This window comes from Centroberyx gerrardi, chromosome 23 (assembly GCF_048128805.1).
Source record: "Centroberyx gerrardi isolate f3 chromosome 23, fCenGer3.hap1.cur.20231027, whole genome shotgun sequence".
NCBI classification, from domain to species: domain Eukaryota; kingdom Metazoa; phylum Chordata; class Actinopteri; order Beryciformes; family Berycidae; genus Centroberyx; species Centroberyx gerrardi.
The window spans coordinates 17,847,380-17,875,222 of NC_136019.1; the positions used below are offsets into that span (position 1 = coordinate 17,847,380).

General features: G+C 41.9%; 1 protein-coding gene across 1 annotated transcript in view; it reads left to right on the forward strand.

The window, feature by feature from the left end:
- Nucleotides 1-27,843, forward strand: part of dock11 (dedicator of cytokinesis 11) — a 71,122-nt gene that overhangs the window by 35,440 nt on the left and 7,839 nt on the right. Inside the window, exons 29-51 of the mRNA XM_071899125.2 lie at nt 1,061-1,144; nt 1,618-1,729; nt 2,173-2,211; nt 3,450-3,631; nt 4,897-5,010; nt 5,281-5,356; nt 6,017-6,105; nt 7,724-7,844; nt 8,172-8,238; nt 8,941-8,988; nt 9,529-9,674; nt 12,803-12,918; nt 13,154-13,291; nt 15,094-15,276; nt 15,889-16,002; nt 17,454-17,669; nt 21,943-22,000; nt 22,986-23,092; nt 23,366-23,488; nt 24,384-24,497; nt 25,680-25,826; nt 26,385-26,595; nt 27,588-27,778. Coding sequence (XP_071755226.2) covers nt 1,061-1,144; nt 1,618-1,729; nt 2,173-2,211; nt 3,450-3,631; nt 4,897-5,010; nt 5,281-5,356; nt 6,017-6,105; nt 7,724-7,844; nt 8,172-8,238; nt 8,941-8,988; nt 9,529-9,674; nt 12,803-12,918; nt 13,154-13,291; nt 15,094-15,276; nt 15,889-16,002; nt 17,454-17,669; nt 21,943-22,000; nt 22,986-23,092; nt 23,366-23,488; nt 24,384-24,497; nt 25,680-25,826; nt 26,385-26,595; nt 27,588-27,778 — 2,796 coding nt within the window. The remainder of the gene's footprint in view (nt 1-1,060; nt 1,145-1,617; nt 1,730-2,172; nt 2,212-3,449; nt 3,632-4,896; nt 5,011-5,280; nt 5,357-6,016; nt 6,106-7,723; nt 7,845-8,171; nt 8,239-8,940; nt 8,989-9,528; nt 9,675-12,802; nt 12,919-13,153; nt 13,292-15,093; nt 15,277-15,888; nt 16,003-17,453; nt 17,670-21,942; nt 22,001-22,985; nt 23,093-23,365; nt 23,489-24,383; nt 24,498-25,679; nt 25,827-26,384; nt 26,596-27,587; nt 27,779-27,843) is intronic.

Below are 27,843 nucleotides of genomic sequence, written 5' to 3' on the forward strand. Positions count from 1 at the left end.
CTATTTCCTCATATTTTCCTAGAAAGGAGTTGGTGTGTACCCGTCATTTTTTTTGGAAGTTTCCAAGAAAGAACCATGAAATTGAAGAAGAAAGAAAATGGAAATTTGAGTTGATTAGAAAATGTTCATTTCTGAAAGAGTTTCCTGGAAAGAACTGCAAAATGAATTAAAAACTATGTATTGGAAAGAATGCAGACTTTGGTGACCCAAGTAATTATTCACTTCTAAGGAAATTAAAACAAGTAACATTTGGTATTTTCTTAATTATTTACATATTATCTGTAATTCACAGGAAGACAGACATAAACTATTGTTGCCTGTTAAGCTCTCTAAAGTTGATAAGGAATGACCAAGTACTCATCAACTCCACCAATTGAACCCTTCATCCATTTTCTCTATTATAGTACACAATATCAAGTTCTTTCCAGGAAACTACCAAAAAAATAATAAAAACAGTTACATATTAACTTCTTGGACATTATAAGGAAAATAAAGTGTTACCATTTATTCCACTGCCCTATCACCAGGGTACCATGATTGTTAAGAGACAAATTCAGGTCAGTCAGTCATAGTGAGACAGAGACACTTCACTTCCTCTATACTTCATAAAATGACTGTCTAATTATAGCTAAACATGAGTATTAAATTATTTTGTTACTGCATATGTTAGCTTGTAAATGCTGGAGCAAAAACAAAGCTGTATTTTGAATTGTGATGTGATCTGAAAGTTGCAAAGAGATTATTTTCCATCAGGGTTAGGGTTAGTCCCTATATACCTTATTTACCCTATATACTAAAAACAAAATGTCAGATTTGATTTCTATAATTGTGGCTTTACCAAGTGATACCTTGTCAAATGTTAGAAATACAAAAAATCCTTTAATGGGGCTTTAACTTGTCACACGCTTCCCGCCATTGTTACTTCATGCGATTGTTGTTAAGCTCCAGGGCATAACAACTCTATTTTTAATTCTATCTAATGCAAGTTTCTTTTGTCTAGGATCGGGCTCATTTCATGTAGCAGCTTGTGACCTAATCATAAAACCTCCTGTCTCCTCAGAGGTGCCTGACCTTCATGAACAGGGGTTTCGCCTTCAGCTTGGTCAATGACTACATGTGTGGCTTCAGCCTCAAAGATCCCAAGGTACAGCCCCCCCCCCCCCCCCCCCCCCCATGTCTAATTAAAAGAAGGATTTTGCATCTATCTCAGCATACATACTGCTTCACTGAGGCTTTTTTGCCCAAGGTAGATGGTGTGCAGTTTGCTCTACTTCTGATAGACACTGTGTTCTTAACCTTGCCATAACACACATGTAGGTACATTAACTCAGCTTTACATAACAGGCTGAAAGGCCGATTGTTTCTTTAATCTGGCAAGACACTCTCTCTCTCTCTCTCGCTCTCTCTGTCTGTCTGTCTCTCCCTCGCTATCAGCAGCACAATATTTGCCTAACAAATTAAACCAACACATCCACCCAGCAGGCTTTGTTTTAGGAGTCCAGCCAGCAACGAGACAGTGCACTGTTGCGGCTGTCTGCTAACCTTGTGCGTGTGTGTGTGTGTGTGTGTGTGTGTGTGTGTGTGTGTGTCGTGCGCATGTACATCTGTTTGCCGTAGGTGTTGACTGAAATGAAATTTGACTTCCTGATGACGGTGTGTAACCACGAGCACTTTATCCCTCTCAACCTGCCCATGGCGTTCGGGCGCACCAAGCTCCAGAGGGTACAAGGTGAGGGTCAAAGGTCACATTCTGCCTCCCAATCAGCCTGCATTATGCTTCCTACTTACTACACACACAGCCACTGACCAGCTGTCACATCATCCCTCCCACCCACAAACCCCTTCTTACCTGCATCCACCACACTGCCCCCCCCATTAACCTGCCTGATTGGTTTGGCCCACTCAAACTCATACACAACTCTATAATTAAGCGGGTCAGGTGATGTCAAGTTACTCATAAATGTCAATACTGTTACATAATGAATCACTCCAATACTTGTTAATAGCGGATATTAATTGACACCTCCACCAGTAAAAGCCAAACAACTGTGTGTGCTGTGGAAATTCTGCATGGAATGTTCATATTTTTTACCCCCCCACTCCCCAATTCTTTATTTTTACTTTCCCCTCTCTGTGTTGTTTTTTTTTTGTATATGTTTTGCTTGTGGTCAGATTTTATTTCGTACGCGACGGAGCTTTTTGGCGCAGTAGGTAGGTGACGCCCAACCGCACCATTACATCAACGCCACGTTTGCTGCCGCACGCAAACGCCCGCACATGACCGCCCCCTCCTTCTGACATGCACTAACCCACCCACCCTGTCAGCCCGCAGGACGCCCATTCACTCCCGCTCACCCTCAATGCTAACGCTAACGCCCTCATTCACCGGCCTACCTACCGATTTGCCTGCCGGGGGCCTGTGCCTATGCTTGGCTGTTGTGGGGATCGACTGACCCTCTCCTTTAAATGCTTGACTTGATTTAAGACTTGGAAACACTAGAAAGGGGACACATCTTTCTTTTGTTTCTCTCTTGCAATTTCTGTGTCTCTGCCTCTCTCTCTCTCTTCCTTTCTCTCGCTCTTTTTGCTCTGTCTGCCTCTCTTTCTCTGACAGTAGAGCAGCAGAGAAAATTTAAGAGGGTAACTCAGATCCTAATCTGCGTTGGCTTGTTTTAAAGGTCATTAAAGGTTCTGTTGAAATTGACAAGTCTGTTCTCATTTCCAGTGGCACGGCTCTCTAATTCCCATTGATTTCATTGGTATCTTCTTTACTGGATATACTTGACATACTCTACATTGTAAGAATGACAATTACAAACATTATCTAATGCCAAACGCAGGTTCCTCTCTGAATTCCCCTCTTGGTGTGGTGTGGGATCATTGATGCCTGGAGAATGGATGTGATGTGGTGTTGGTTTGGGAGATGTTGCACCAGTGTAAAGGACATGTGACATTTGAATGCCACCATTGGTTCTCAGTGCACCCAAACCCTCTGCAGCGTAGGGTTTCTTGTGTGTACAGTTCAGTCAGGAAATCATAACAAACATATGTGTTCCACTATATTCTGGATGTAAGTGTCAGGGTCAAACCATGCATGTTAAGTGTCATACACAGAAATAGATACCATAATTCTAGTATATTGTACTTTTTCACTACTGCTACCAATTCTTAGGACTAAACTTTAAGCATCCAAACCATTACTACCTACTGAACAACACAGACTTAGATCAGAAGTTCTAGGTCATTGATCAAATAATCAGTTTTTCAGAATTAGAGAAACCCAACATATAAACCCAACTACCCCTAACCCTAAATCAAGTCACCATATTTTAAGAAATGACATGTTGCAAGTGGCTCTGGGTATCAGGTTTTAGTATTAGTGAGATTCTCTGATACAGTACAGAGTGTCCCTCCCTAGTTCTGACGCTTCCTGTCTGGCCCGACCACAGATCAGAGCCTGGAGTTCAGCCTGACGGAGGACTACTGCCGCAACCACTTCCTGGTGGGCCTGCTGCTGAGGGAGGTGGCCGAGGCCCTGCAGCAGGCGCCCGAGGTCCGGCAGCTGGCCGTGGCCGTGCTCAAGAACCTCCTCATCAAGCACGCCACGGACGACCGCTACACGACGTACAAGGTGAGGAGGGAGGGCGAGAGGCAAGTAGAGACAAGGGAGAAAGAGATAGGGGAGGGTGGAGAGAATTTGGAGCTGGAGAGAGGCTTGGAGAGAGAGACAGAGGGTGGGACAGATTCCCCGTTCAAGATGAATAGAAGGCAACACGCACACCACTTGCTTTGTCTCTTTTGTGGTGCAGGGAATCAATTACCCCGAAGATCCAATTCCAAAGAAAAAAAGTCAATTCCCGCACACACTTATCACCTCTCGGCATGAATTATTAAAGTTATTAAGTCATTCACTCCCTTATGATATTCACACACCCCCCGAGAAAGAGCTTATTTATTTTGAACGGGGAATCTGTTTCCCTCTGCATTGATTTATTAAAAAGAGTCGACGTTTCGGTCACAAGGACCTTTCTCAAGACATATCAATAATAAAGTGACATAGTGCTTAAATACAACCCATGATTGCATAATAGTCCACAGCTGTGTTGGAGGTGAGTCCATGATCCCACACAACAGCTCACTCATTCAAGATTCCCTCAACTGTCAAAACATACAATATCTATAATCGTACACATTCAAAATCCTTTCGATATTACTAACAAGCAAAACATTTTTTTCAGGTTAGTGGTATATATATAAGACATAGCCCAAGTCTACAGTATACAAATGCCCCATGGGGTCTTATAACTTCAAATTCATCCATGTACAAATATACAAAATATATATATATACCAAAACACATTTTCAGGAGGTACGATTATAGATATTGTATGTTTTGACAGTTGCATAAATATCTTACCAAATAAGACAAAAACTCTGAGCTCTTACCTCAAGCAACTGAGGTGCAAAAAAAATGCACAAATGCACCCGCAACCTAATCTTAGTGAATCTGGACCTCAGTGTTTGCACACAAAAATTGAAAGTCTTATGTGACACAAGACACAAGCCTGACACAATTCGACCACTCCATAAATTATGAACTGTGGTTTAACGGTGTGCTCGCTGCCCAACAAGATAATGTCTGTTATGCAAACGACCCAGTGTTTAGAATGCAAATAACTGCAGGCACCAGACATGGGTGGCACCTGATGACAGATGGCTTTCGAGCCGAGTTCAGATAAGAACTGTATGGTTAGCATGCACCTACAATGGTCTTCTCCTTTTGCGCTGCAGATAATGTATTGTTGCACTTCATCATATTCACTGCATCAGTAACTTTCTAACAATATCATCAGTACATTTATCACTATTCACATCCAGCCCTGTTTCATGTTTCAGAACCAGCAGGCCAGGATCTGTCTGCTCTACCTGCCACTTTTGGAGCTGCTTTATCAGAACCTGAAGCAGCTGTCTGCCCAGCCACACAGCTCCAGCCCCGGGCTCGGCCTCACCGTGAGTCCCCTTCCAAACCTGGAGCTCTAGGCCGGGAGTCCTCGGTCCTCTGTTACTGTTTTATTAACATAAACTTCAAATGTAAACTGTCAGAGGGTGTGATTATATTGTGATTGTTTATCTTTCTGTGGATTCAATGGACATTCTATGTATTTTGAACGATACATGACTGAGTTTGAGTGTCCCTCTGGATTACTTGATTAAAACTTAAAGCAGGCAATCAGTGTGTATCAGGTTACATTACACCTCATACTTGCTGTGCTTGTCCAGAGCTCCAGAGACGACCTGATATCCGCCAGCTCCGCAGACAGCAGGAGAATCAGCACTGCCATCGACAAAGACCACAGTGAGTTTGGAGCCACAGATTCTGTACGTGGCATATGGCCTCTTCCTGTTTTCAGATCATCCATCATCATCACCACAGAGAGCTGATGGTAGAATGCTGACGTGGCTGAATGGCTTAAAGCTGCAACATGCAACGTTGTCACGTTAAAATAACAAGAGAACAAACAAGACTCATTCAAAAACTCTGTGAATATGGGCATTGTGTTTTTTTAATCCCAGTTTGGTTCTGGTTTGGTCTTCAAAGCCTGTAGTGGCTTTTTTGACGTCAGTTACCTCAGCCTCGGGCTAGATGCTGTTTCCAGGTAGACAGCTCATCAAGTGTTAGGGCAACAATAACTAACAATAACTTACGGCCTTAAGGCAGCCTTAGCTTGCTCTGTCCATTTGTTGTCAATAGGATTTGCCAGCCAGTTGAACACACCTATGAGTGTATCAGTACATCCAACTACAACTGTTTTTGTGTCCAAGGTCAGCCTAGGTTCATAATTGTGTTAGAGAAAGTATCATAAAATTGTAAAGCAACAATCTCTGTAATGTAAACATGAGGAACACTATTATTGCCTGTGAACTTGTTGAGAATCACTGAGATTGTTTGCTTTGCTGTGTTGCCCTAAGGTCTATTTTAACGATACTTAGCAATACTGCACTGTGTCCGCTCCAGGTCTGCTAGCTCAGAACGGCCATGTTGTGCGGAGGGAAGACTCCAGAGGCTCTCTGTTCATGGACCCAGGAACGCCAGACAGCACTGAGGTGAGGAAATGTTACACCAGCCAACCCAGAGTTAAATGTTGGGGCAACATAACCCCAATAAAGTCTAATGCACACTTACTTTGCTGCGGTTCAAATTACCTTAAATAAACAAAGAAGACTAGACTAGTGTGAGATTTGTACAATTCCGTTAATACTGTGGTCATTTCTTAACACGGTCATGTCTTGTACATTCTGATTGATCAAGGGGTTAAGGCACATGCCGGGTATTCACACTGTTGTAGGTCAGAGTCCGAATCATCCCTCTGCCATATTTCTTACTCCAACCCTCATATTATCCCCTGTCTACTTTCTAATAAAGCAGAAATACAATGAAAGTAGTCTTAAAAAACATGACCCCCCATTTCCACCGTGCTGGCGAGCACTACTGTCTCATCTCAGTGTGAAACGCCTGCTGCCTCTGAACGCAGCGCCAACATAACACATGTTCAGCTCTACCAGCTGTGTTACTGCAACACATGAATGCAATATTCTGCTGATGCTTGGCTAGACACAAGTGGAAACGCGGTTCCTTTGGTTTAATTTCTGTGTAACACGGACCAAAAATAACCAATATTCTCATCTTGTTGCCCCTTTGATCTGGTCCCTCAGCACTGAGGCCACATGTTATACCGTACTGTATATATACACAGATGGAGACATGATAATGGGTTTGTATTGGAAAACACACAGACTTTATTTTATCTGAATCTGTCAGGCTTGTCTTATTTCTGACCTCTGGTCTCCCAGGATTGGACATTAGTCTGCTGTGTGGCCTGATGCTGAATATGCGTCCAGATGTTGAATATAGCATGAGTGGAACAGTTCATTTATACTGTATATATACTTACTTTTCAGTACGCCATATTTGGTTCAGGATGCACAAGGGAGAGAATAACATTCAGTTAAATCATTGCTGGTGATTTGAAAAACGATATTGTCATTTAAAGTAGGTATTGACTGTTTTAATTTACCATCATACCCAACTAAAAATAACAACTCACCAAGCTGCAACTATAGGCCACATCTTGGCTACAATAGGTTACCTATACATGCAACATAAACTAACTTGTCTCTTATGTCTCTTAATGTTGAATGTTTGTATGTCTGAGTTTGGATTTTATCCCCTCCCCTTCCTGGCAAGAGGCGAACCTCTTGCCAGGCCGTTTGTGTAAATAAGAATTTGTTCTTTAGTGACCTGCCTTGTAAAATAAAGGACTCTGTGTGGGACGGTAAATCTGTATAAAATCTTTCCATGGGCTTTCTCTCTTACTGGAATAGTCAAACATCTTCAGCATCACTTGTTTGTTTAGTTAATCAGGTGGTACAATTTTCACCTGAGATTGATGTAATTCCCCAAGAATTCCAAGTGTGCTATAGCGGCATCATTTTATAGTTCCTCTATCTGTTAGAAAAGTAAAAACTCTCGACTAGAAAACATGTTTGTTTTACCAAATACAAAAAAGCAAATGTTGTCTGGCAATGGCAGCTTTGTGAACAGTTCAAATCTAGAAAATTAATCAGGTCACCATTGCTGTTTGATGTTATTTATGGTGTGCGCGTGTGTGTGTGTGTGTGTGTGTGTGTGTGTGTGTGTGGGTTGTCCTGCGCTCTCTCCCAGCTGCAGAGACGCGGCTCCATAATGAGCAGCAGCCCCATGCCGCCCATCGGCAGACTGGGAAAGTACGAGATCAAAGGCCTGCTGCTGTGTTTCCTGCACATCGTCAGGACCTTGTCGGAGGGTCAGTGCTCTTCACACACACACACACACACACACCACACAGGCAGGCCTGCATTTGCCAGTACACAGGAAAATTACGTAACTATCCCTTCTGCTATTTTGGGACTAAGTAGAAAACTAGCTTGGAACATTACAGGAAAAAGGAGGTTGAGAGCAGGTACAGCACTTCTTTGACTCTTCAAGTGGACACAAGTTCTGCACAAATCCCAAACAACACAGCAAATAGAACTACATGATGTATGTGTGTGCACAGTGGACTTCACCTAAAGAAAGGTTTAAAAAAAGCAAACATAAAAACGTGTGTCTGTTTATGTGCGCTTGTCCACAGATAATCTGTTGGCCTACTGGAACAAAGTCAACCCTCAAGACATCATGAACTTCCTCAGCCTGCTGGAGTGAGTACAGTTAGACAGAACATGTTCCCTATCCCTTAACTGCTGCTGAGTTTCAACAAGTGCAAATAGCGTATGAAACTCAATATCCCATTCATCTTGTCTGCCACTGCTGAAATTAATAGGCTATAATAGGTTTCCCTGTCTGTTGTTTGCCAAGAGCATGATGTTGCACAAGTCCTCTGTGTAAGATGTTGTTTTCTAAGTGCCAACATCCTCATTCGTAACTGCCACTGAAACTAATACTCAAGCCAGCAGTGAAAACATTTTAGTAAACCGAAATGGGTGTGCGAACAAATGGAAAATAAATGGAGACTATCAAAACTAACTAAATAAAAATAAAAATAAATTCCTTTCAGTTTTGTTTTTGCCATACTACAGTATGAGTGGAGAGAGAATCCTCTTATAATGAATAGGCCAAGATAAAAGCACCCAAACACAATTCTCTTAGTATGTGTAGGTAAACTGATACTAGTACTTAACACGTTGCAGTATTAACTCATTGCTGACTAGCCTGACCGTCGAAATAGCAAATTTGAAACAAAACTAAGACAAGAATTTTCTGAAAGTGATGACAAAATGAAACTGGGGAACGAGAACTAGGACTGCAAAATAAGCTGAAATTCAAATCGTGCCAAGGAGTACACTTATGATCTGTTCCCTTGCTCCTGTTAATTATCTCCCTCTTATCCTCTTTCCCTCCAGGATCTGTCTGGTCCAGTTCCGCTACATTGGGAAGAGGAACATTGGCCGGTAAGGCTGTGAGACACGCGCATGGGATATTTAAAACCCCGCTGGACACCTGCACAGTTCACAGTTCTCTATGTGCCAGCGGTACAATTCCTTGTTTGCTTTGATACAGGGAAGTTATAGTCGAAGTAGGTAGATAATGTTAAGTTCATACAAATTGTGCTGTGTTATGTTAGCCTCTCTGTGGTTTAGTTGTCATCACTGCCCTACTGTACCTATCATTGTTTGTCAAGGATAAGTACTGTGTTTTTTTATGCTTAGCTGATGATCTGTCCTGGTATCATATGTCTGTTTGACTGTCTCTCTCTCTTTTGTATTGAGTGTGTGTGTGTGTGCGCATGTCACAGTTAGGTTCAAATCACTTTCAAGTTATTCATTCTCAATTATTTTAGAGGATTTGTTCCCAATTATTTAAAAAGTTAGATAGGATAAGCTTAAGGTTAGAGAGGATAAGCTTAATTTTGAAGGAAATCTACTAAATTCGTTAAGAGCGTAGCCACACATAAACTCTCTGTCTTTCTCCTGTGTGTGTTATGTATTAAGGAGTCAGGAGGTGTGCGTGTCGAAGCTGTTCTCCTCAGACAGGAAGTCTCAGACTATGCCGGCTATGCGCTGCAACCGAGCCAGCCTCATGCAGACCAAGCTCCACCAGTTCAGCACCATGGAAACCTCCCTCACTCTCAATATAGGTAAATACACACCGTTTTGTACACAGGTGAAAACAAAATCTGCCTCACATATAATATGCTTACAACGCAATGTAAGTGCAATTTCAAGTATTGGCAAAATATTATTCTGTACCTATTATGCACTATTATTATGTTCTAATTTTTGCTGCACATGATACACTGGAATAAGTCCCTTGCAAAGTGTTACCTGCAATTTCAACTCAATGTATTCAAATCACTGTTTTGCTGTGTTTGTTTAAAGGAATACATAGATTGTCCCATTGGTCAATTTACCTGTAAAGTGATTAGAACACAGACACCAAAATCATCCATGTGTCAACAGTTTATAGCAGCTTTAAACCTAAATGGCAAGTAACTAGGGGTCCAAGCACGTAGTGCTGGAACCCTATTGTTTTTGCTGGAATTCTTTCTTTCTTTCTTTCTTTCTTTCTTTTTCTCCCCTAAAAGTGTCTGCAGCTCAGAAACTGTAAGTCCTACAGTAACCATATTTGGCAGGTGGGCTCCTATGGCCCACTGCTACTCAGGCAAGGCAGCCCACGCATATTGGCCAGATGGTGGCGCTATAACAAGCAACTTTATGTTTTGGCCAATAACTTCTGAACCGTGTGTCGTAGATTGAAAATTCTTGTGTCCATAGATTCTTTGGAAGGTGCTGAGTCCAACCCATATATCACTTTCAATGTCCACCATATTGTATTGTCCGCCATTTTTAATTATTTAAGAAACACTTTTTTCGCAACTCCTCCTAGGCCGTTCATCCAATTCACATGAAACTTGGTGTGGAGAATCTTGGGACCGTCCTCTTTCAAAGTTGCATAAAGGTTATTGATAGGCCAAATGGTTTGGCTTGAATACACCCACAAAAGCATTTTGAGGTCTACCACTAGTGGGCACTACAAATGCAAAAAGTTTATATCTCATAATTGACTGCATAGATTTTTATGACATTTTTTACACATGTTCTAGGATGATGTCCAAGTCGATCCATGAAATGTGGTCATTATTGATGAAAGTGGGCGTGGCTTATTGCACAATAACCAAATCTTCATTGGTATTAAAGTCACAACTTCAAAAAATCATTAAAAATCAGCCGTATGTCCTAGAGAGCTGAAGTGAGATAAATCGTTTGTACACTGGTACCTACCCCCGATTCTGAAGTTGCCCCACTCTGTTTATAGCAAAAACTGACTGTGATCCTACAGTGTTGTCCTCCTAAACCGTACGTTACAGAAAAAAAACAACATGATTTTTGAAATCGTCATACTTTAATTAGTAAACAGCCCAAAAATTATAATGATATCTTGAAAACTGAGCGCACAGTAGATGGAAATGTGCAGCTGCAAATAGTTTGATAAATTGACAATGTGATATGTTCAAGATAGTTTGATCAATCTTCATCAAACTAAATATAAATGATGGACTAGACTCACAAGATGATGTCTGTAAAGCCATGTGTAAATTGATTAATGTGGGGCACTAATACAGTTATAATATTCTTTCTGAGGATTTCAATATGGGGCTATCACCTATGACCAATCACTTGTCTCTTTGTTTTGTTTCCCCACTGTGGCACACACCAAAGTGGAAGCTGGCAGAGTGGTTAAGCTCAGGTCTTTGAACCACAATGTCGTGAGTTCAAGTCCCTGATGAAATGTGACCATTTTGAAGTTTCATGAAAAGTAAATCAACACTAAATCGCACAGTGCAGAAAACTCAACGCAGGTGTTTGACATCATCTGTCAACGGCAAAATAACTGATTGGCATCACTGATTGGGGCGTGGCCAGAGCTTTCAACCCACAGAGATCAGTGCAGCAGCAGTTTTCTGGCCCATGTGACTTACTATCGTTTTATTCGTTAATGGAGAGCACTACAATGTTCTATAAAGAGATTAGCACTGTCAGTCTGTCAATCATAGGCTGCAGCATCACAATACTTCTCCCTTTAATTAGTTTCTCCTCACTAAACCTATACAGTAACAGGCGTTTGGCTCAGTAGGTAAGGCATCAGCCTTTTATGTGGAAGGTTGTGGGATCAAATCTAGACTTGTCCTTTCCGAAGTCGTTAGTCATCAAGAACAAGTAATAGGAAGTTTGGCCGTTGTGAATAACTCCAACAATGTGGTTGCAATGAAAAGGTTAACTTGACAGAAGTCATGGGCCAACACAAAAGCCGGTGTTAATCCATAACTAATAGACTGCATGTCCGATCTTCACAACATGTCAGTTTTTGTGTTTGTGTTTCTACATTCTGTAATGTTTTGTCTGTCTGTCTTTTCAAATTGTACTTGGACCCCGCAATCGCCGCTTGCGGCTATATTCTTAAATTATGTCTGGCTAAGTCTGGCAGATTGTGTAGGAGATTGGTAAAAAAAAAAGTACATGAAATATGCTTCAAAAATAGTTGTTTTAAACTAGCAGAGACTACTTTTCCTGTTTCAATAGGAAGTGAAGGTGGTGGGTGATGGGAGACTGTGTGCAGCTAAAAATCACTGCACAGCGGATGAATACGTGGTTGCTCACCTGAAATAGTTCCATAAATAAACCTGGCTACATCAGCTGTACTGAGTTAGTAATATTTCATTTTTGAAATTTATGAATCTACAGGCCATACAATAAAAACCACGTACAAAGTTTTATTACTAAATGGTCGGTCTTCTTACTTTGGATAATGCCAGTCGCTTATCAATCAACACAGTGTATGCTAAAGAGTTAGCATGAAGCAGTGGAGCCAATGATCTACCAGGGACACATGGATGATTTTGGTGTCTCTGTTCTCATCATCTAACAGATAAGTTGACCAACGGGAAAATTTCCCAAAAACTTCTGTTCTTTAATTTTACCATCACTCATGTGGCACAGCATCATTACTCATTTCTTACTATACTAATTTCCAGTTTATTCATTTATTTTCCCGCTATCTATGTAATTAAATCTTGTAAACAGTGTAAAAATAGAAAATTGCCTCCTTTACTATTTTAAATTCAGCAATGTTTTTTTAAAAATTTAAAAACAGAAATGAGCCATGAAGGTGCTCTGCATTGCAATGTGAAACCATCGCCTTACACTGTACCTCGACGTTCTCTTCTGTTTGTGTGTGTGTGTGTGTGTGTGTGTGTGTGTGTTCCAGGGATCGGGCCGTCGGAGGCAGAGATCCACCATCAGGCTCTGCTGGAGGGCAACATTTCAACTGAGGCCTGCCTCAGCGTCCTGGATGTCCTCTCTCTCTTCACTCAGTGCTTCAAGGTTGGCACACACACACACACATACACACACACACACACACACACACATACGTATATATACATACCTACCTCATTTTGCAGTGCAGGCTATTCTGCACGTCCACACAAACCTATGAGTCACTGTCACTGTTTGAAGGCTGTTAGTCATATATTATATTTGAGTCAGTATTGTTAGAATTTGTAAGGTGTTTTACACAATAGACTGTAATGTGTGTGTGTGTGTGTGTGTGTGTTAGACCCAGCTGCTGGACAGCGACGGTCACAACCCCCTGATGAAGAAGGTGTTCGACGTCTACCTGACCTTCCTCAAAGTCAGCCAATCAGAAGCTGCCCTCAGACACGTCTTTGCCGCCCTCAGGGCCTTCATTAACAAGGTATGGAGAATACACACACACACACACACACACACACACAGTGAAATAAGACGCCTGGCATGTTCTTCAAGTATGAGGAACACAGGAATGAAAGGAAAATACTGCTGAAGATAAGGACTGTGACACTTGATATGTGACCCAACACGATCAGCAAGAGACGCTGCTGAATGGGAGTCATTGTCTCAATATTTATTCAGCATGTTCAGTGTGACTTTGTAGTAGTTAACCCACAGCTGTGTGCAATGTACTGTCTTTTGTTGATAGACCAAACTAAACTTATAGTGTAAATTTATACCTTGACATTTTGAATTCATTTGAATTCATTCATTTGAATACATTTGTATGTAGCTACCCGCCCCTAGGCTTATTTAAATTGGCAAAAATATAATATTATTACAAAACAATAGCACAGTTGCATATCATAAATATGGTAGTATATTATAAATAAATTGGTGTTATTGTGATTAATGTGTAATACTATAGTAATCTCCATCCCAGTCTAACATGAGTTCTCTCAGATCAAAGGTGCAGCAGGATTTAAATGATGGTTGTTCTTGATGAGTGTTAAACAGATGTTCACGGATAACACTGACACATCGCTTTTGGCTTATTGCCCGCAACAGTTTCCACCAGTAGAAAGAAAACACTGGCGACTTTGACATAGACACATAGACATAGACAGTTTGCGCGTGTCCAGGGTACATGTCATTCGCAGATTGGAGTCTCTCACACTCTAGTATTAATAGCAAAAAAAAAACTAGAATGGCACTCGGAGAACGCAGACCTCTGCCAAGGTTCGTGCTGTTATTGCTTGTTCGTGAGTCGGATACAGATCCGCTCCAAAATTTAATGGGTTCTTTCTTGGCCCGTGCTACACCCTTCCACGAAGTTTCATGAAAATCGGGCCAGTAGTTTTTCCGTAATCCTGCTAACAGACAAACAAACAGACAAACAAACAAACAAACGGCACCGAAAACATAACCTCCTTGGCGGAGGTAACAACTTGCAGAGGCACACTGTTCTCCTTACAAACATATTCTATTCATTATCTGCTGATAGATTAAGTATTACTTGTTTGCCTGTGTTTATCACAAATAGATGACTGGTTCCCACATTCACATTTTTCTTCTCTTCTTTTTCTGAATAATCTCTTGTATTTTTAGATTTATTATTTACACAGTGCAGCGGGGGAATAGGGGAGACACAGGAGACGCTCTGGTGGGATTTGATCCCGGGCCAGTGGGGGAACACATGATTCCAGAGGGAGGGGATCCAACCACTATTTCTGGGAATCCCATTTTGGCATAGTAGCATTATGAAGCGACGTTCAATGCTTGTATAACAATGGATTATGCTCAAGCAAGCCGTGTTATGTAGCAGTGGATACTCTCCTGTCAAGTTGTTTGTAATGTTGTAATGGAAACAGTGGGAGAGACTGGCTTCTGAAACGATGTCTGTGGATATGAACGTGAACATGAACTGTTCAAAAAAGCCTTCAACCATATGACGCGGGTTCTGATGCGAAGGCTTCCTCCTTGAGTGTATACAAAACAGGTTTAAGTGAAAAATAGACACTCGAAAGTTTGATTTTGTTGTTGAAGTCAACTCCATGACGCTGAATATATCACATTCAGGGATGCGATGCAGGCTTTTTCACAATTTCAGTGTTTTTTGGACCACAGCTCCCATTCATTTCTAACGGGGGGACTACGGTTTTCCTGCTGTTTTTCTCCACTTATTGTCCTAATCACAGCCCCCCCGCCCAGCGTCCGCTTTAATACACTAACATGTTGTCGTGTCAGTTCCCATCGGTGCTGTTCAAGGGCCGCGTGACGCTGTGCGAGGCCCTGTGCTACGAGGTGCTGAAGTGCTGCGTCTCCAAGCTGGCGTCGCTGCGGGCCGAGGCCTCGGCGCTGCTCTACCTGCTGATGAGGAACAACTACGAGTACACCAAGAGGAAGACCTTCCTACGCATGCACCTGCAGGTACAGGCGTGTGTGAGCGTGTGCGTGTGTGTGTGTGTGTGTGCATGTGAGAGAGAGAGGGGGAGAAAGCCAGAGAAAGGAATGAGTCATCCCTCTAATCTAGCCTCGCCTTCCTACGAGCAGAAACTAACATGCATTAGCAATGTTAGTTTCTGCTCGTAACTGCACAACAAACAATAGCGCGGTGGTCACACTGGACATACTTGGTGGTCCATAACCATTTCTCACACTCACCCTAATATTTACCCTTGACCTCCAGCCTTTTGTCCACACACACTATCTTCAGAGTCCTTCCTTCTGCTTTCATAAGGCGACTGGAGAATGTGGAGGCGGTGTTCAAACACACCCAGCCCGCTGAGTTCCTGGCCCCCATTAATACGTTACCAGAAGTCCCTCCAGCTTTCCATTAGCTCTGTCAATACATGAACGATTTATGAAATGACAAGCTTCCCCTCCATTCAGATTCTCATTAAGTCTGACACAGACGGCTCCTTCTGGGGTGTTGTTTTTGGGGTTTTTCCCCCCTCCACGGCTTCTTCCCTCATCCATCTCCTCTCTCTCTCTCTCTCTTCCCCCTCCTCCTCTTGCTCCTCTCTCTCTCTCTCTGTCCAGATCATCATCGCAGTAAGCCAGCTGATCTCCGACGTGGCGCTGACCGGCAGTTCGCGCTTCCAGGAATCCCTCTCCATCATCAACAACTTCGCCAATAGCGACAAGGCCATGAAGGTAAAGTGGAACGCGTTGGTTTTGTTCAGCCATGCACCATCTTAAATTTAAAAACACAAGACTGGAGTAGAAAAACAAGAAGTCCTGCTAAGCACCGCACTGACTCACATGTTATGACATGTTATAAGAAATATCAATTCAAAATTCCAAAATCAACAATAGAAAATCGCCATTGTTTTCTTGTCATATCAATATATCAATATATATCAATATATACATGAATATAAACAACAACTCATGTCATGTGACTGAAAAGAGGTGGAACACTCATTTCTTTGCCTTGAAATCCTTTATTTGGTTGTTTTCTTGCATTCCATGAACATATACAAAACATATAACATGAATAAAATATTTACAAAAGTAAAATGAGAACTATACACTTCGGCAACTAGACTTGCCAGTGGGCTTAGAGCAATTTGAGTCTGTTAATTATGAGTTTGTAATTTCATACTGTGTTCTGCCTATTGTCTTGATTCTTGATGTTGAAGTAGTATTTTTAAAGTATAGCATTGCCGTCATCGAATACTTCTGCTTCCCTGCAATACGATAGGGGAATGTCATTAAAGCAAATAGTACGATTGATTTAATATTCTGGCTAGAATCAAACCACAAACCAGTAGTGAAGTTAATTGTATACTAACTGAGGACCAGGACAGCAACACAATTAAATTACATTGATTATCCCCTTCAGAAGGAAAATAATAATATATCTTATTTATTTTCATTCATAGCAAGTAAAATGAATGAGCAGGCAGCTGATTTCACCTCAGCATCTTCAGGCTTCCTCTCTGAAAATGATCAGTTCAATACTCCTTTATAATGCAAGTAGTAACACACCAAGCAAAGAGGATAACGCCCAGAAACAGCAGAAAGCCTGTCTGTGAGCCAACTCTTTGTGTCTGTGTTTAGCCTCTCTGTCTGTTCAGAACAGCTGGCGGTTCCCACTGCTGCCTCTGGAGATGTAAACCTTCCTCCCATTGTGGGCTCACTGTCCAGCGTTGCAAAACTGATATGGTTTGGTTGAACTGTGAATATGCGATGAATGAAGATGATGAATTACATCTTATTCCCTTGGAGTCATTAACGGTTTAAAGTAGGGTTTGACTGATGTGGGTTCTTGAACCGCAGATACTGTAGCTGATATTTTGTGCTGATATTCAACATCTTTAAATTTGACCATTTCCATGCCAAAGTATTCAGTGTTTCCCCCCGAATTGTATGTGAGGGAGGGTGGAAAAGCCTTTGAAACAGCATTTAGACTATGTAACTGTAAAACTCTCCATTGAAACCCAGGCTAATAATAATTGTAATTCATGCGTGTGGAATTCAGTCAAAATGAATTTGGGGTTCACATAGACAACCAGTGTAGTATTGATCAATTCTACAGCGTGTATTTGTCTAATGAATTTGCGCATGTTCTCGTGTGCGTTCGCTCCGCCCATGTCCCGCAGTCCACGGCGTTCCCCTCGGAGGTGAAGGGCCTGACCAAGCGGATCCGCACTGTGCTGATGGCCACGGCCCAGATGAGGGAGCACGAGAGAGACCCGGAGATGCTGCTGGACCTCCAGTACAGCCTGGCCCGCTCCTACGCCAGCACCCCCGAACTGAGGCGCACCTGGCTGGACAGCATGGCCCGTGCTCACCTCAAGAACGGAGACCTGTCTGAGGTATCAGCAGTTTGTCTGTCTGTTCACCTATCTGTCTCTCTGTCTTCATGCTTTCCTATTTGTCTGTCTGTCCATCTGTGTGTCAGTCTGTTTTTCTGGCTGTTTTTCTGTTATATGCCTGTTGTCTATTGTTTGTCTAACTGTCTGTGTCTGGATAACTGTCTGAAAAAAAAATGTGCAAGAACAAAGAACAAGGCAAACCCTGCTTTCAAAATTTCGCACACATACACACATTTAATTTATATTCAATAAGAGAAAGTCTACAGTGTGATCCAGAAGCGCCGCTGTGTATTCTAACTGGGATATAACACATGTTGGACCGCCCAAGCTTCTTAAGGCATCTTCAAATAAAATCTTTCCTCTCCTCTCTCCAGCCATAAACTCTGCACCGCTCTTTTTATACCCATAACACAAGGTCAAGTGGCCAGTGTTGACTTGAGGAAGGGGTCAAGCGTTTCAGGAAAACCTTCTATTTGGGGTTTTTAGAGCGACTTGCACACCCTGCTACGATCGGCAGCGAAGACCGAAAGCTTTAGTTTTCCTTAACACGTTACGACATGTCAGAAGTGCAGAAGCAGTTTGCTTTTGTTTTTCAGTTGTTGATGAACTGAGTGGGAGTCAACTGAGTGTAAATGTTGGAACCACTCCAGCTGTTATCTTGGCGGGAGAGACGGAGAGGCAAATGTGCTAAAATGCAGTTGTTAGAGGCGGAGTACTGGGAAGAGGAGGATCCAGGCTTTGGGAATAGGTTCCAGGTTCCATGTAGCACTGGATTTGCATTGGCAAACATTTCAGTTGATAAGGGACCCGCAAACATCCAGGGAAGCATTACTCTCTCCCTTTATCTCCTATTCTTTGTTTTATTTTTGTAAATGGTAAATGGACTGCATTTATATAGCGCTTTTCTAGTCTACCGACCACTCAAAGCGCTTTACAACAATGCTTACAACCCCATTCATTCATACACCGATGGCGGCAAGCTACCACGCAGGGTGCTGGCGCAACCATCGGGAGCAATTTGACAAAAACAACTGTTTCATACAGTAAAAAAGAAAGAGTAAGAAGATACAAAGACCACATATTTAATTTTCATTACATCTAGTTAATAAAAAATGAAAATAAATAAAAGAACAACAGAAAATTTGCCATTTGATGAAAACACATATTCAAGTTGTTTCTTTCAGGGATTCCATTATCATTATTTGTAATTCAATAAATGACAAATAACACCCTTCATTTATCCTTTTCTCCCCCTTTAGTAAAGTGTATTTTTTCCCAAATTCCACCTTCTGTTAAAAGCTTGTTTATTGTTTTGCATTTTAAATGTAACTAACTGTATTGTCTTCTTCCAGTTATTTATTTCTGGGGATATGGTCTTCTTCCAATTCTTTGTCATTTGAAAACATATTTCTTGTATCTCTTGAGCTGGGACTGGGCATTTCCCCAAGACAGTATTTCCTGCTCTTACTTTAAACTGTGGAAAATATCCTCTATGGTTTCAGTAACTTCATGCCAAAAATGTATTAAAATTTTATAAGAAATATGTGTATAATTGGCTTTGTTTTCCCCGCAATTCCTCCAGCATTGGGGTTTTGCCCGTTTTTCATATCTGGATAGTACCTCCGGGGCTAAGAAGTATCTTGTTACCATTTTCCAAGCAAATTCTCTCCAAAATAAGGATTCAGCTGTACTAAACACTAATTTGATAATCTGTTCCCTTCTGTTGTTGTTATTGTATTCAATACAATAATTTTATCCCTTAGCTAGCTCTTTTCTCTGAAGTAGCTTAAATTTTTTTCCTATACAGTTCTTCTGATCACCTTTTATATGTTTTTAATAAGGTACGGAAGAAGCAAGTGAAAGTTCTCTAATGATTTTATTTGCTTTATTTATCTTAAATAACTGGATTTGCAGGTATTTATACAATTGATTATTTGTAATATTATAGAATTCAGAGATATTTTCAAATCCAGTCAATTCAAGTCCAGTTCCCCTTTACAGTACATTTGACCAAACCTTTCTATCCCCTTTTTAGCCCAATCTATAAAACAGTCTGTTTGATTTGGTTTAAATTCTGGGTCCCAGACAATTAACCACAGGACAATCATCTCAGATTCTTCAATGTTCATAGATTTCACTGATTTATATGTCTCTCTATATTTTTACTTTTGTTCATCTATACCATTAGGGGTTTCATTTGTGCACCATAGTAATAATTGACCTCGTCAGGAACTGCAAGTCCACGCTGACTTTTTTGTTGTTTTAAAAGTTTTAGTTTTACTCTTGTTCTTTTTTCTCATCCAACATAAACTTTCTAAATCCCAATTAAAATATTCTGACGGGATGTCACTCTGTGAGTGAAATGAGGCTAAATGTTAGAACTGGAAGAGTTCAACTGTTCCAACTGTTGTCTTGGTGCTAGACACGGAGAGGCAAATGTGCTAAATGTTGGAGGTGGAGTAGTGGGAACAGGAGGACCCAGGGATTCAGGTTCCAGGTTCCATGTAGCACCGAATTTGCATTGGCAAGTTGATAAGTTGATAAGAGTTGATAAGGGACCCACAAACATTCAGGGAAGGGTTACGCACCCCCTATCCCTCCTACTCTACTCTACATCCACACTAGAATAGAAAAAACCTTTGTGCTAGCACTGCAAGAAACGCTTTCATTATTTTAACACTTTGTCCAAAAAATGTGTAGTTCACATGATGAAGCAATATGATAAAAGAGGGAGTGATATATCGCGGTTACTGGTACTGATGTGCTGCGGTCGTAGGATCCAGTATGTTATTGCTTTTATATTTACAACAGTATCAAACATTAAACAAAGGTTTAGGCTCAGGGTTTTAATTTAATAATTTTATTTTGGCCCTCCGGCAACAAAAACATTAGTTCCCTGTTGCTAAGCAATAAAGCTCCTTGCTTCCTTTATTGCATTTAAATGTAAACAAGATGGAGTGATACTGTTTAAGTTATAAGGTACAAGTTTGTCTATTGCGGCTATAAACACTCATGGAGCACCTCCCGCCACCTGGTTAGAAACAAATATATAACATTGCATATATTGCACACCAAAGATCACTCAAGCTTTTGACAAAATCTAGGCTGAAGCACATTAAGTTTTAATAAGGTGAAATAATAATGTGATCCTTTACTGATCTTCACAGGGAAATTCTCTTTTCACTTGTCCCCCTCCGCAGTGAGGTCAAAGGTCAGGTTTAGTTATCATGCAGCTGGTCATTTCTATTTAACCCGTACTAATAGCATCATGCATAGAAATTAGAATGGAACGGTTGCAGCCTTTTCTTGGGGAGGTACTGTCTTCCCGTAGATTGGATTTTTCATCTTCAGAACAGATTGTTCTTAATCATGCAGCAACGGTCGAGCTGATGCAGGTCAAACCAAGCCCCCGAGCCGCCTCTTTATCTACAGTCTTGGTTAAGACATGAGTCACAGGGCAGGCTGACACGCACCATTTACCCTCAGTCTCATGTGGCCTCAGCAGGGATTCATGATGCTACTGATTATTTTTGCAATATTCTCTTTATTTAGTGTGACAAAACAGTGAATACATAAAGAGAAAAGTGAGAAATAATTTGTGCAGGTAAATTCTAAGGGGCTGATAAAGCACATTTCACCTAAAAGAGCAAACTCACCAAAATCAACAAATGAAGACACAATTGAATTATGATATCTCTCAACACGTGGTTTACAACGAGGGAAATTCAGCTGTGGGAATGAAAAAACGGCTTACTTATCACCTGGCAGCTTCTAAACCTCGGTGCACTTTGTGGCTTCGCTGGTGATAAGTTGCCAGTCACTGAGTTTATTAGGAGGCAGTAGGTGCGGCCGCACCAGGTAACTGAGCAAATACTGCTTTGTGAGCCGTAAAATGTAGTTAATACGACAATAACGATGGTTAACAGTTAACCAGAATAAACCAAGATAAACATTCTACATTCAACATTTCTATTCTAATAATATACATCTCTGTGAAGTGTCTCTCCAACACCAGCTGCACAAGAGAGACAATGCCGACAAACTATACGAGTGTAAGTTACATGTAGGTGGAAATGGACAATGTGCGGTGCAGTTCAGCAACTCTAATGCCATCTTTGTCTCTTACTTTCTCCTCCTCTTGGTCTCACTCGCAGGTGTGCAGTTCTATCTGCTCATCTAGAGTTCAATTTTTCCAGTCTCTGCCTTATTTTGCCACATCACTCCCTGCAGTAGTGTTCACTGACTCTGCTGGTCTTTGTTCTTGTCTCCACAGGCGGCCATGTGCTACATTCATGTGGCTGCGCTGGTTGCAGAATATCTTCACAGGAAAAGTAAGACCCTCCACCTATTTCCACCCACACGCGCAGGAATTTAGACAATGCTTTCTCTTCAGCGTGTTGGTTCAATACATACTGTAATTGAACACCGTTTGGTTGAAATGATGAAACCTAAATATTTGCTCATGGCAAACAGCCACCACAATGTCAGAGCATGTATTACATACTTATAACTGATTCTGTGAGAACCAAGAAACACAAATGCTCTTAAGAGGGTTGTGTGCCCCCACAGGGATTTGCCTGCTCGGGGGATAAAACACATCAGTCCAGTTTATTCCATGACTCTGTTGTTAGATACAGAATGCAAACACGACACAGACCGATGCACCAGACCGGCACACTGGGTACGAACAAAAACAAAGCCTCACAATGCTCTCCATTGTTTTCATTTGTTTATTTTTCCACGATTTTCCTGATCACTTCCATCTGATGCAAAGCTCCCTGTTAACTAATCCTTTAAACAAATGTGAGGCTGTGTTTATTTTATAGAAATGCGAACAGACAAGGAGGTGTGACATGCAACAGTTGGTTGATAGTCAAAGCTTATCGCACAGAAATTTGCTTGCAGCGTGCACAAAGCCCACACTGCTTTTCATAATGTGATTGTTTGTCAGGGAGCTTGAGACTCCCAGCAAAAACCAGCACACATAGACTAATATTTTGCTAGGTAATACATGTATCTCTACAAGCAGTCATAGCCAACAATAACAAATGAATGTGATATAGTATCTTGTTATGAGGCAGAAACAGATGTTGGACTAACACTGATTCCCATCTAATTCGTTTTTTATGAATTTTCATTGTTTTTATGAGCCAGCCACTGACATTTTGCACCTCTTGCATACCTCATAATTTAATCCGTTTTTTCCTATAGAACAATACAGCTCACAGTAATTTGGCACTTTACTGTGTTATTGATAATGAAAAAGCACTGTACACTTGCAGTTATTGACCCTTTTTTTGGCTCTTGGTTTGTCAGAGCTTTTCCCCAGCGGGCTCGCAGCTTTTAAGAGGATTACCTTGAACATCGAGGAGGAAGCAGCCATGAAGGAAGACACCGGCATGCAGGACGTCTACTACACTGAGGTGAGACAGCGTGGCTGGAGTCTGCGCAGGACTTGTTTTCTAGCTAAACATGCAAGTAAACTGTGAAGCAACAATAAGAACTTTTGCAACGTTTAGTCAACCCACAGATTTGTCGCAACCGGATTAGATTACGGGGACAGCAGCTGGGTTGATTCCTATCGATTACTACATTTTCATCCTCACATGATGTCTTTAGTTCTGATTCGATAACTTCACACTGTAAATGTAGGATTTCCGTTAAAAAGAGATGTTCCTTTGCTGCCCCCATTTTAGGAAGTCTTGGTTGAACACCTCGAGGTGTGTGTGGAGGCGCTGTGGAAGGCCGAACGCTATGAACTCATCACGCACATCGCCAAGCTCATCATCCCCGTCTATGAGAAACGCCACGAGTTCGAGGTACCACAGCAACGTCCCCGCGCTCACGACGGCAGTCTGAACAGCAAACACACAGCCACTGTCTGTTGCCTTTCATCCAAGTCCTTATGCTTATGGAGCTCAAGTTATCAAATCTATTTAAGGACCTTGGTTTATGGAATAAATTCCTCGTTGTAAATACTGCTGTGGGAAGTTTACCCTATTGATTTTCCATTCATCCATAAGCTTGTGCGGCCCTTGGCCCTTGGCTAAGTCTAAGCTCTGCATTGTGTGTGTTCTTTAAAGCTGCTGTGTGAATCGTTTTAATACCATTAAATCATTACCACATTCATTTTGAGACATTAGTAGAATTACCGTAACCAAATGAGACCCTCGCTGAGAAGATGAAGCTCCACACTGCATTTTACTTTGTGTGCTACCTGGTCAGGTTTCACAGGAAATCTGATGGATCGTTTTACAGCACAAAACAGGAACCGTTTTACTTTGCAAGTAATACACAACTTCCACTATTATAGTGGAAGTATAATAACCTGCTGGTTAGAAAGTCCTTCCCAGAGCGAAAGGTCCCTGCGACAGCCTGTTTATGTCTTTTCAAGTGTAAACATACTGAATTTCCAGCAGCCGCTCGCTGCTTCTAGCTGCCCCTGCGCTCTGATGTCATTAGTGAAATCCACGAGCGTGTGTGTCACAGCAGAATATGCCAAGTGAAGAATTTCCATTCACAATGTAACATATTTAACTGATGATTCATAGAAAAGTTATTTCATTTAATTTTACAGTAGTTTGTTGGAACGTGGCATAACTTTTAAATGTTGATACTTATGCATGCACGCACTCACCAGCCCCTCCAATACACACACACACACAAAATACACAAACTGTAGTCCCCTCTAAGTCATGTGTCTTATCTCTCCAGAAACTGAGCCGTCTGTACGACACGCTGCACAGGGCCTACAATAAGATCATGGAGGTGATGCAGTCAGGCCGCAGGCTGCTGGGAACCTACTTCAGGGTGGCTTTCTACGGACAGGTGAGGTCAACATGCAAACTGAATACTAAAGAACCGATTATTTCAGTAAAGCCACAGTTCAGTGAGTACATACTGTTTTGTTTTTTTTAAATGGATGGGTCCAGTGGGAATTGAACCCTAACCCTGATAGTGTTAGTCTGCTCTACCCATTGAGTTACGCTGTGTAGTTGTAAATAACAACAGGAAATGACTGTACAGAGAAGAGCGCTGGCGTCCGCCCCTCCTGTGGTTTGTTTAGTTCACACAAGACTTCCCATGACTCTCGGTCATGTGTTTGGGGCTTCCAATGCGGTTCATTATCTTTACCACTTTCACTCCTTTTGAAAGAGGGGAGATTAGACGACGGCAGACTATGAACCGAGTCTTCTGCCTCGGAGCCCCACTGAGGGCTTTAACACAGTGCATGCCTCCTGCATTTTTCTAGATTTCTTCCACTTCTGTCTTAATGTGACAAAGAGGATACTAAATTCACTGTTTAGCTGTATAGATGATAGTATCATTACTGTCTGGGGGCTTCTATTTAAGAACTGCCCTTGCACAGCTAAAGAAACGCCCCATTTTTTACAGTTAGAATTACAGATGGACACTGTGTGGCTCTGTCTATGGGCAGCCAGGGAAGATAAATTCCAGTTATGCAGCTGCATCAACAAAAACACAATGCAGGATGTTTAGCGTTACTGTAATGTACCTTATGGTCCATAACAAACATAAAAAATATTTAAAAAATGCTGCATTATGATCCAGTCTGCACCTGTGTATTGAATTGCATAGCAAACACCCTGCTGCCCTATACAGTAGAAAATGTGTATCCTAAGTGATTTAGTCTAGTATTGAGTCTGTAATTCCACCTGTTTTCAATGCAGTTTTCTAGAAACAACTGTATGTTATCTTGAAGTATCTTGAAAGAGACAGAATAAGTCTGATCACTCCACCAGTATAAAGAAAATGTCACTTAAAGTTGATTTGCATTGGAAACAATTGGAATTGTTTCGCCCCGTTGGCAGATCTTTTCACTTGTTTCAAGAAAAATATGATTTTATGTCTTATTACTAGACTAAATGAGTTGTTAAGATGATATTTTTTGCAGTGTGCATCAGATAGACTGTCTCTGGTGGATGCTGTTTGTTTTCAGGAGAAGGGTTTTCATATTTGTGTCAGAGCGAACATGTGTCTTTTGCACAGGGCTTCTTCGAGGAGGAGGATGGGAAGGAGTACATTTACAAGGAGCCCAAACTCACCGGCCTGTCAGAAATCTCTCAGCGGCTGCTGACCCTCTACGGGGAGAAGTTCGGGGCGGAAAATGTCAAGATAATTCAGGACTCTAACAAGGTGCGACAAATAGATGGAGGAAGGAAAGGGTGTGAGACACTTGGAATAAATAGCCCTGATATGGAATTTTTGACCTCGCATAGCGGTTTGCAGCTTGCTATTTCAACTCAAATGCGGTCAGAAATGAAAACAAGTCATTTGGCATTGCAGCCCCACTCTTGTATTTACTATTTATTGAAAAAATATAATTTGTCCAAGACAATTTGGGCCAAGTTTGAGAGTGGTTTCACTGCAGGGGTTTCTCGCTGTGCTGGCTGTAGAAACCTCAATCTTCTGGTCTGTTGAAAAATGAGGGGAGGCCACTGAGGGAACATGTGCAGTAGCAGCCAAACAAAAGAGGGATGATGTTTTGTAACTACAAAGAAATGAGGAAGGTTGAACTGGTTGATTTTGGGTGGCGTATTCGTTGCTGTCATTATTTCTTGGCAAAGCGCTTTGAGAGTACGAGTGAGTCGAGGCTTATCTGATTTGAACCTCGCTCAACTTACCTATCCTGCCTGTGTCTGACATGTAGTACTTTGCATCAATGTTTTATTACCCTTGGCTGTTTGCCCACAGGTGAACCCCAAAGACCTGGACCCCAAGTTTGCCTATGTCCAGGTGACCTTCGTCAAGCCGTACTTCGAGGAGAAGGAGGCGCCGGAGAAGAAGACGGACTTCGAGAAGTGCCACAACATCAACCGCTTCGTGTTCGAGACGCCGTACACGCTGACAGGCAAAAAGCACGGCGGGGTGGAGGAGCAGTGCAAGAGGAGGACCGTGCTCACAAGTACATAGGACACACACACACACACACGCACACACACACGTGATATTTGGAGTCAGCAGATGTCAAATATAGGAAGACTATTCACTTTTGTTCAAACCTGTAGCATAGTCTTCTCATGCGGATGGGACAGGTTGTTTTATTTAAACATGGACAGCTTCCTGTGTATTGTTTTCTAAAATGCATTATGTTTAGACAGAAAACACACAATGTTTTTGAGGGGACTCTGACAGCACACAATATCTCATCTCATCTCGGAAATATTAATAATGCATTATCATGGAGACACGCGCGTCAAAGATGCATCAAAATAAAAGGCTTAACTGTTCATCTCATCCATGTGCGCAGTGCCATGCCCAGTAAATAAATGGCGGACTTTCATCCCCGACTGCATGTTGAAAACAGCTGGTTACTGTGGCAGGTGGCAGCTGTAGATAAGGATCTCTTCAGCGACACTCTAAGTATCTCTCCCTTATCTCATAACTACTTTGAAGAGGGCCCTCAAGCAATGCTATTCATCTTTCTCATTAACCCAATACAGGCTCATCTCTCCATACATACAGTTGCTGCTAGGGCCCTGCAACAATACTGGGTGTCTCTGCCATACACACTACAGAGCAGAGCAAAACAACAGATGCTCTTGCTCAATCTGCCTCCTGTTTGTTGTGTAAAAATGAATATTGTGTTGCAGCGAAGGTTTTTATATGGTGCATCACTGTGGTCACATTTGACTGCTTGCATGTTTAGTACCTGTTGCGTGAGTTGCAGCTTCAGAGGAATCAACTGAGGATTACCTTTTCAAAATTGTGTCACTCCTACAGCAGTTTGTAATTTCATGCATTGTTGCTGAGTGAGTAATCAGCAGAGAATTTCTCGAGCTACTTAAAACATAAAAAGCAGCAGCAGCTACTGAAATGCAGACCTCCGACTCAACTGGTGTCTGTCTCTCTCTCCTCCTCATACGCTGACACCCCACCCCCCCCCCACCCCCTCAGCGGCCAACACCTTCCCCTACGTGAAGAAGCGCGTGGAGGTAGTGGGGGAGAGGCAGGTGGAGCTGAAGCCGGTGGACGTGGCCATAGACGAGATGAGGGCGCGGACGGCCGAGCTCACCAAGCTCTGCTCCAGCCAGGAGGTGGACATGATCCAGCTGCAGCTCAAGCTGCAGGGCTGCGTCTCTGTGCAGGTAAAGGTTACGCTCACGCGGAGGCGGGGGCTGAAGTGAAAAATCTGCACACACCTGCTGCACGG